Source organism: Poecilia reticulata, chromosome 18, assembly GCF_904066995.2.
Source record: "Poecilia reticulata chromosome 18, P_reticulata-male-v2, whole genome shotgun sequence".
NCBI classification, from domain to species: domain Eukaryota; kingdom Metazoa; phylum Chordata; class Actinopteri; order Cyprinodontiformes; family Poeciliidae; genus Poecilia; species Poecilia reticulata.
The window spans coordinates 7,191,458-7,201,513 of NC_088847.1; the positions used below are offsets into that span (position 1 = coordinate 7,191,458).

The following is a 10,056-nucleotide window of genomic DNA, read 5'->3' on the forward strand; positions in this document are numbered from 1 at the left end:
TATTCAACGCAGTAGAATCAGATCTTGTGTGGTGCTGCCTGTAAATATTCAAGACAAAACCATACACCACTAGCACAGCTGCAGATCGTTTCCATTTAAATGAATACCAGGGACTAAATATATATATGCTTCACATTTTTATTGCATTTTTTTTTTCTATTTTAATTTTTTCACAAAATTGTGCAAAAGCAAAGTACAATCTTATGTACAACAAACACACTTTGGCTAAAGCTGTAGTGCATAGCTAAAAAACAGTGAAAGCTGTGAGAATTTGAAAGACATTTTCTAGGAAAAAATGATAAAGAAATCAATTAAATTCACAGATGTTCATTAATGCCACATGTTTGTTTGCAATGCCTAGAAAAATAAAAGGATTGCTAGTTTTATAGAGAACGACTCTTCGTTCAGAAATGTAGTTTATGTTGACTGACATTCTATACGCAAGTGACGATGTTATAAAACAACAGATTATTGAATGGAAGCAATTGGTGGACGTCCAAAAGATTTAGCAGTTTGTTAGAAGGAATGAGGAACTGGCACCATGAGTTATGAAGTTACGGCAAAGCACAAAATAGACTGAGCATCCATGGTAGAAATCACAAAGTTTCACCGGATGGCCAATACATGGATTCACAGGAAGTGCTGCTAACGTCACAATAGCCATGACAGATCACTTTTGTGGTCTTATTTTTTATTGTCTAATGTCGAAGCATTTTTGGAGAACAGAAGCCATATGACCAACACAAAATGTTAATGTCTGAATGGTTATTTAATCTTTTATCTATTTGGCGTCAATATATCTGCTCCCAAAATATCTCTATATTTCAAAAATTTGCCAGTGATGTTGAAAATTGATTCCTGACATTCAAATTTCGAGGATTTTGAGATATACACTGCTCATTATTACAGACAACTCATACATTTTGTGTTTTGTGTTTTATGTGTGCCGTTTAGTTTTGATGATGACGGGGGAAAAAATACTGCACAAAATTCAACATATCTAGTTGTGAGTAGTATATTCTGTAGAATAGTACAGAAGTCATTGAAAAAAAAATTATGAGGATGCATAATAGTAAAAATGTTGCTTTGTCCATTTACGAGATGTATTGTATACCCCTGTTCCATACAGACATAAATTCAAAATCACATCTTCTGACAAGTTTTTGAAAGTAAAATCCACATTTCACTTCTATAAAACTCTACTTTGGATGTGGTATGTGAAGAAAAAAATAACAGCATTCTTGAACATAGTAGGTGAGGAGACAATTTAGTCTTGTGTTTTAGTTTTTGCCATACAAGACTGATTGCTCTTTTTTTCTCTCTCTCAAATTGCCAGAAAACAATTAGATGTAAAAAAAATAATAAAATGAAATAAAGGTTCAGCAGGTGGAAAACTGTGACATCTAGTGGCAGGTATTGTGAAACTAAACATTTTAGTCCTGGAGAGGGAAATGCACAATCATGATAGGAACAGCAATATAGTGCAAACACGAGAAGGACGCTAAAGTGAAACCAGTACTCTCTTTCAATGTTTCGATATTATAAAGCACACAATAGTTTTTGTTTTACACAAAGGTGGAATTATTTGTTGTGCTGTAAAAATTCACATGTAGTTCAATGATGCCTAAAAATGCTATTGTGCAAAGATAATAAAAGACAGTGTCCCAGGGGAAAGACATCAGCAAGCAAGTTAATAGCAAGTAATGCATTGAAAAGCATGTGGAAACTTAGCTACTATTCAGAATGTACAAAGTTAGAGGACTTGAACTAGACCTCTGAGAAGTCTAAGCATCCCTGGCTGTGATCCTCATTTTGTCTGATCTTCCATATGGGTGTAAAGCCTATTTTCAATTATTTCTATATACATGTAGCATAGTTCTTTCACAGATTCGGCCAGTTCTCAGGGTATAAAGTTAATGTCGCCAAGAGTAAATGTTATCCTGTTTACCATCTAGCCCTGCAGCTCTCCCAATCTGATGTTCCTTTTAAGTTGTGCCCTTTAGGTTTTCAGTATCTTGGGGTCAGCATAACCAGATCTTTTAAGTCTCTGTACTCTGAAAATTTTCTCCCACTCTTGGTGGACATTAAAAAAGACTTTCAAAAATGGGGGTCTCTCCCACTCTCAGTGTTTGGGAGAATAAGTACTGTTAAAATGAACATTCTGCCAAAATGTATTTTTCTTTTTACATGTCTACCTGTATTTTTACCAAGAAGTTTTTTTTAATTACTAGATTCGGCTGTCATTTTTTGTGGAATGGCAAAACACCCAGAGTAAGACAAAAAATACTTCAGAATTGTAAGTTTTATGGTGGTCTCTGCCTACCCAATTTTGAGTTTTATTACTGGGCAGCTAACATAACTAAAATTGCTTTCTGGTCTAATCCAGTTGATATACCCTGATGTCAACTAGAAGCACATTCATGTCCCTCAGCCTCACTTTTGGCTTTGCTTACAAGTCCAACCTCTGTGAATCCTTCTGGCCAAACCAATAACCTCATAGTTGTAGATACCTTGAGAATATGGTTTCAGTTTAGGAAACAGTTTAAATTTACAGACCCCATAGTCTTGACCCCACTTTTAAAAAACCCAGTGTTCGCACCTGCTCTTACTGACCTGACCTTCTCCTTATGGAAGGATAAGGGACTAAAATGTTTCAAGGATTTATATAGGGAAGGGTTGTTTTGCTCTTTTAGTGATTTGGCTTCTGAATTCAATCTCCCACCCTCCCATTTGTTTAGATACTTCCAGATAAGGGCCTGTGCAAAATCCTTATTTTCCAACTTCCCTCACCGGCCACCTGAGCAGCCATGGGGTGAACTTATACAACTCAACCCCCTGCAAAGGTCTGTCATTTGAAAGATTTATAACTCGATTCAATCATATGAAGTATTTTTAACTACGAACACTAAGGGAGCTTGGGAGCGTGAACTGGGGCTGGTTTTTGATGATCATTGGTGGGAGGCTGCCCTGACAGCCATTCACAAAACTTCTATATGTGCCAGCCTGAACTTGATACAGTTCAAAGTAGTATTCAGATGTCATTATTCAAAAACTAGGTTGGCACAGATCTACCCAAATGTGGTAGATATTTGCAACCACTGTGGAAGCTCGCCCTGCAATCTTGCACATATGTTTTTCACATGCTGGGCCTCACAAATTTCTGGCAAATTTACTTTCACACCATGTGTGTTGTACTTTCGAGAACTATTGATATTTCAGCTCATACTTGTATCTTTGGTCTCCCAGAGCAATATAGTCAGTACTCCGTAAGAGAGTTGGAAGTGATAGCTTTTACCTCTGTGATCGCTAGGCGCCACCTTCTCTGTAACTGGAAATCAACTAGAGCTCCATCCAGCACAATCTGGATAAATGAGGTCATGTCCTTTTTGAAAGTTGAGAAAATTAGATATACAAAAACTGGAAACTTGAACAAATTCTACCCTAAATGGCAACCATTTATTGAGTTTGTTGCTTCAATGTAGAAATGTAACCCCACGTACCCAGCTTTCCTTTTTTGTTTGTTTTTTTTGTGTGTTTTTACTATTAGTTTTATTTCACTGTTTTACTATTGGAGGTGTTCTTTGTTCTTGAAAACATGCATCTTAAAGTCAATGGTGTAAACAGTTTGTTTATGCCAGCATTCTAACACCCTGGAATTTGTAAACACCTTTGTTCCATATGCAAAAATATCAATAAACATATGAATAAAAAAACTAAATACATGTAGCATCACCATTTTAACAGGCTTTTGTCTGCAAATGTATCCAAGAGTACCTCTTCGGCGATCCGATGAGTCTTACTTGGTGGTGTAGAGTCTTAAGTCTTTGTAAAACCTTTTTTTATTTTTTTTTACGATTGGACGGAAGAAAGATTTACAGACCGGAGAGGATGTTCACTTCTATTTTGCCATTTTTGTTGATTTGATGATAGAGTTTGAGTTTGTGGACGAGTCTACGTCTTTGTCTTGCAGCACGACTTCCGCGTCTTTGTCCTTGTCCCGGCTGTTCTGGCTGTTCATTCGGCTCTTCCTGGTGGAGTCCAAGCCCGTGCCCTCAAACAAGCGAGCCATGAACGCCAGACCCTCCCGTCTGATGTAAGACTTTCCTGCGAAGAAGTAGAGCACCGGGTTGGCACAGCTGCTGATGAAGGCGATGGTGGAGGTAACGGCACGGAATTTCTTCCATATTCTCTCCAACCTTGTCAGACAAGACATAAACAGACGAGTGAGAGTTGGGAAAGAACAAATTATTATAAAACTGACAACCAGGCTTCTATACGGCACTTGTTGCTCTCTGTAATTTTGTCAAACAATCTGAATATTTTTAATGGCTCAATACCCTGAACCAAAGGACTGGAGTTTCAGTTAGTGAGAGCCGCTCTTTAAGCCAGTCAGTTTCTGTCTCTGTCCTCAGACCATTCATTGGTACCAAAAAGTGTTAATTTAACGTTGGAGGAAGATAGCTCAGTGCTTGTTTGAGTTGTTTTTTCCTTTTTATTCTAAGCTGAGTGCGTTTGCGGACGGGGAATCACTTACAACTCTCTTTTTGGTGAACATTCTGGAAGCAAAGCCGATGCAACCTGAGGGGAATACAAAAACGACATGATGACTAACAATCTGCTGACTCAAAAATGAACTCAGAAGAAACGTGACGTACTTGCACCATGTTGATGATGTGGTAGGGTAACCAAAACACGCAGAAGGTCACCACGATGGCCAGAATGAGCTTTTCGCTGCGGATCCGGCGGCGGAATTTGGTCTGCCGAATCCGGCGCAGGATGCAAATGTAACTGACTAAAATGACTCCGTAAGGTACCACGAAGCCCAACACAATCTCCAGCATGTACTGCAGAACCGCCTGGGATACAGGGAGCAAAAGAAGGGAAGAATTAGAGAAAGTTCATATGTGTCCAGAGAACTAACAAGAAAGAAGGGATTGTCCAAACTTACATCTGGGTCTTTGTCGTGGAATGAATCACAAACCGTTTTATTCCTATCTTTATTAAGCCTCGCATCTCGATAGATCAGCGCAGGAATTGAGGCGACCATGACGAGCAACCACATGACCGCCAGCACTCGCATGATCGTCCTCTTGCCGGTGATCACGCTGATGCGCTGGGGCCACACCACCGACACCAACCTGTAAATGCTCATCAGCATGATCAGGTGGATGGAGGCGTACATGTTAGCCAAGCAGAGGTAGAACAGAACCTTGCACATCACAGTCCCCATTTTCCAGTCCATCATAGCCAGGTAGGCGATGAAGAACGGGGTGAGAGCCATCAGGGAGCCGTCCGCAATGGCTAGGTTGAGGATGAGAAGGGTCGTGACGGATTGCTTTCGGGCCCGCGCCAGGATGCTCCAGATGACGAAGAGGTTTCCGGGAAATCCCAGCAGAAACACGGCAGAGAGGATGAGCGTGCCCGTCACTGTGGCAGCTGGCGTACTTACAATGCTATCATTGATGATACAGCTGCTGCTATTGGGGGGCATCTGCATTCCCTGGTAAAGAGGAAGCATTGGAGAGTAATTTGTATTCAGCGTTGTTGCATTTATTCCTTTCCCATAAAAAAAGAACCACAAATTAGCAACCGCAAGAGTGGGAAGGTTCTTTAATTCTATAGTGTCGTTCTAAAACAAACACCTTTTCAAGATTGCCTGATAGAAGAACAGGACCTCAATGTTTTTCCTGGTGTGGGTGTGAGATTCACAGGTATGAACTGCTTGCGCTGACGCGTATTAGAGCGGCACAAGTGTGACGGGTTTTAACCGGGACTCTTAATTCCTGAACGACGAGACCAGACATGAGCAGAGCGCACCGCTTAGCAACAGCTGCTTTCGGGACTGGAGAGATGATTTACAACAAGGTTTTTTATTTGCATGCCTGATGGGGCAAAACTTTCTACGTCCTTAAAAATATGAAGCAACACCGTGGAATATGACAATATCTCATCCTGCAAAAATGGAAAAGAGCACCTCTGCATAATTTTGAGATCTTCTAATGATGCATGTTCTGTGGAACTGTTCAGGCTGATTTTCCTACGTTCATGAGATTAAGTTGTAGAGGACACTACACTGCTGCATGCATTCTGACAAGAATAAAGTAGCTAAATGATTGGCTTATTTACAAACTGCAACAATAAAGTTAGTTACAGTGGCTTGCAAAAGTATTCATACCTTTTGAACTTTCCATATTTTCTCACATTAAAACCACAAACGTGAATATGTTTCTCTGGAATTGTATGTGAGAGGCCCTGATACAACTGTGAAGTGGAAAGAAAGTTATACATGATTCTAAAGACGTTTTACAAATAAGAAACTGAAAACAGTGGTGTGTAAAAGTGTTCAGCCTGCCTGAGTCAGTAATCTGTTAAACCACCTTTTGCTTCAATTCCAGCTTCAACTCTTTCAGTTTTTGTCTAGTTTGCACGCCCAGTGACTGAAATTTTTGTTCATTCTTCTTTGCTAAGCAGCTCAGGCTCAGTCAGATTGCATGAAGAGCGTTTGTAAACAGCAGTTTTCAGATCTTGCTACCGATTCTCAATTAGGTTTAGGTCTGGACTTTGGCTGGGCCATTCTTACACATGATTATGTTTTGTTTTAAACAGACTCAAATTGGTATTCTTCCATGATTGCCCTGTATTTGGCTCCATTCATCTTCCCATCAGCACCGACCATCTTGGTTTTCTTCTAGCCACTCTTCCATATAGACCACATTTGTGCAGCGCATGTCTAATAGTTTTCCTGTGAACAGATTCACAGGAAATCTGTTCTGAAATCTGTTCACAGATTTGCTGTGAATTTCCAAAGAGCTCTGGATCTCTGGATCTGGTCCAGAGTCACCGTGACCCTCTTGGCTGCATGTCTGATCAGGGATTTCCTTGTTCAGCCTGGAAGTTTAGCTGGACGGCCTTGTCTTGGTCGGTTTACTGTCAGGCTGCACTCTTTCCGTCTCTGGACGATGGTCTGAACAGAGCTCTGTTCAAACCTCGGGAAATCTTTTTATAGCCCAAACCTGCTTTAAACGTATCCACATCTTTCTCCCTGACCTGTCTGGTTTGTTCCTTGGTCTCCATGATGCCATTTGCTTCCCAATATTCTCTCAAACTCTGAGGCGTCACAGAGCAGCTAGATTTGTAGCAGTCGTCAAGCAACTTCTGAAGGCAACTAGAGAAAAGGGGCTTGAACACTTTTCCACACCACACTTTTCAGTGTTTTTTTTTTTTTTGTAAATAACATTTTGAATCTTGCATATTTTTCTCTCCACTTCACACTTGTATCGGTCTTTCACTTTAAATTCCAATGAAATATATTTATGTTTGTGGTTGTATTGTGTAAAGGGTATGAATACTTTTGGAAGCTGTATACCTCAGCAAATATCCATTTTCCTCATGTGACTGAAATCTGATGTTCAAGCATAAAAAGCAAATAGAAACTCCAATAGTAGAAAGCTGCCATATGAGCAGATAAAACCTGTGGCTTAAAATGAACAGTTATTTAATGAGACCGCTTTAGATAAGTTATACACTTCTTCATATAAAACAGGAATAACCTGTTAGAGCAGCCTAAGAGCCTAAGAGCTTCTTTCCATCGTAATTAGTTCCATAATCTCCATATTTATTGTTTTCGAGTAACCAGACTCACTGACTGCCTTTTAGTTTTCACTTCTGTTGAGATTTTACATTTCATTTTACATTTCATGTCAATTGACAAGTTTTCCAGCCGACTTGTTGACTCAGGAGCTGCTGTTTCTCAATCCGACATGCATGTGCAAAGCACTAATGGTTACACTTAGATCAGCAGTCACATTTGGCCATAAGTCAACTCAGTCTGAAAAAACTCAACCTGCAGTGATTTACTGGGAATTTGCTGAAGAACAGTCTTCAGGGCAGAGACAGGCAGCAAACTACGACTGAGTGTTATGGCCACGCTAAGAAAATTTAAAGCAATAAAATTACAAAAATTAAGTCATGAGTTGATTATATTTTCAGAGTCATAATACTATCGTCACAATACCATGTCTTCATTCTTATTCTTATTCATTTAGGGATGTCATGCAAATGTATGAAGTCTTTTTTGACAAAGTGCAGGAAAAAAACAATATGTAGAACAGAATAGAATAATCCTTCACCGTTGATCAGCAGCAAAGTGCTGGAATAGTGCAGACTTGCACAAAATGTAAATTAAAAACAAAAAATTTAATAATAATAATAATAATAAAAACTTAATTGCAGCATAAGAAATATACGGCAGAAAACTACCATACTCAGATTTAAAAAAAAAAACGTGCAGCTGATTAGAAAAATAAAAAACCGCTTTATATTTTTAAAATTCAACTAGAACAAGTAAATATGTTAAAGGCGGGGGAAAAACCAACTTTGATTCATTCTCAGCACTCGGTCTGGTACATGCCACATCCAGACTTGACAATATTTCCAGAAGTTCTTCAAATCAATCAGATCTTACCGCGCTCTTCACGTGAGCACACAGATTTTTAAAATATTTTTAATTATTTTTTAATTAAACATAGTTGTAACCACTAATTAGGGAATTCCGGAACCCTTTTTTTTTTAAACAACTCATCCAGTGATTCTTTTGGTGATTTGGATGTGCAACTACTTGGTCTCACTTCTTTTTTTCTGAGCTAAATCTTCTAAAACTCCAACTTAGGCCAACACTGATTGGAATTTACAAGTCAAAAGAAATATATGTATGTATATAAATCCCCCTCAAGGTCTTTGAGGGGGATTTTAGCCAGCATTGGAGTCTTTCTTTAGGATAAAGTCATTCTGTCTACCTGCAAAAGTTCCTGCATCAGGTTTTTACTTTCTCTATCATTTCCATCACTCAAGCTCCACCAGCAGTTTTTTTTTTTTCTGCCAGTTCTAACCAAAATCTCCGGCTTCGTTGATTTTCTGATAAATCTCCATTGTCACAAATGATCGTGGGATCAAATCACTGTGTTGTTGGTTTTAAAGACAGACGAGTGCATTTCAAGTGCATTCAGAGATGCAAATGCGCCCGAGAGAGATTTATTGCAATTCATTTTCAACTTTTAACACAAGTCCCTGCAGCATGCACACGTTCAAATAGGATTTTTCGGAGTTAAAGTAAAGTTTCACGTGACGAGTGACAACAGAAAGTCTGTTGAGTGAAACCTGGCTCTGTCGCAGTTATCCGTCCCGCTTCTATTCCTGTCAACCCTAAAGCACACTTGCTGCTCCTTGTCGTTTCCCCGCCATCAGTTGTACAAACAATTCCGACCAAAGATTGCGACCCGAATGACTCAGAAGGTGTGTTTGTGTACAATGTGACACAAAGACATGCCTTCAGAATGACAGCTGCTGCACCTATGGAGGAAAAAAAAACTACCCTTACCTGAAACTACACCTCACGTGCAGAACATAGCAACACAGATTTAGCTGGACAGGATTTGTTTCGATTTGTTTCTTTTTCTTTTTCTTTTTTTTTATAAGTTCTTCATAAAGCATCAAATACCAAATTGTTGCGCAATCAAAAATGAACTTTGACATTTATTTAAAAGTATTACAGCATTCATAGTCCGTAGTATAACAGAGTTCGTGTGCGCTCGAGCAACCTGAGCACACCTCAGATTCTTATCACACGTGAAAACTCAAGAAAAACGGACGTAAACTCACCGAGTGAGAGGACTCCATGAGTACAGGTGAAGCACGACTGGTTCCCCTTCAGGTGGGACACTTTTCCTCCTCTCCTTTTTACCTTTCCCTTTGCCCACGCTTTCCAACCCACCCACGTCCTCTCCGTTCTTTTCTCCCCGTGTCTCACGCCATAGGTTTGCTCTTCTTGCTTCGACACGTTTTAACAGAGGATGGGTGTGTCCGTAGTAACCTGGGCTGCTTCTGTCTGCCTTGACAGTTAGATAATGTTTATACATGCATGTGAACATATTTCTCCAGTTAACTGTTCGAAGCCGTGATTTAACAGTTACCTGGAATCCCTCCTGTCATTTGGATCATGAAACCTGATACTCTCACGGTTCCACCGGTTCTTACATCTAAGGTTTAGATGTGACAGCA

The 10,056-nt window shown here is 39.5% G+C and overlaps 1 protein-coding gene across 1 annotated transcript; it reads right to left on the reverse strand.

Moving 5' to 3' along the window:
* Window positions 1–124: 124 nt before the first annotated feature.
* Window positions 125–9,857, reverse strand: ltb4r2a (leukotriene B4 receptor 2a). The gene is made up of 5 exons (XM_008435167.2): window positions 9,658–9,857; window positions 4,949–5,500; window positions 4,656–4,856; window positions 4,535–4,578; window positions 125–4,196 (listed from the first exon to the last, which is right to left on the reverse strand). The coding sequence occupies exons 1-5, from the start codon at window positions 9,673–9,675 to the stop codon at window positions 3,899–3,901; spliced, it is 1,113 nt and encodes a 370-aa protein (XP_008433389.1). The 5' UTR covers window positions 9,676–9,857; the 3' UTR covers window positions 125–3,898.
* Between the last annotated feature and the right edge of the window lie 199 nt (window positions 9,858–10,056).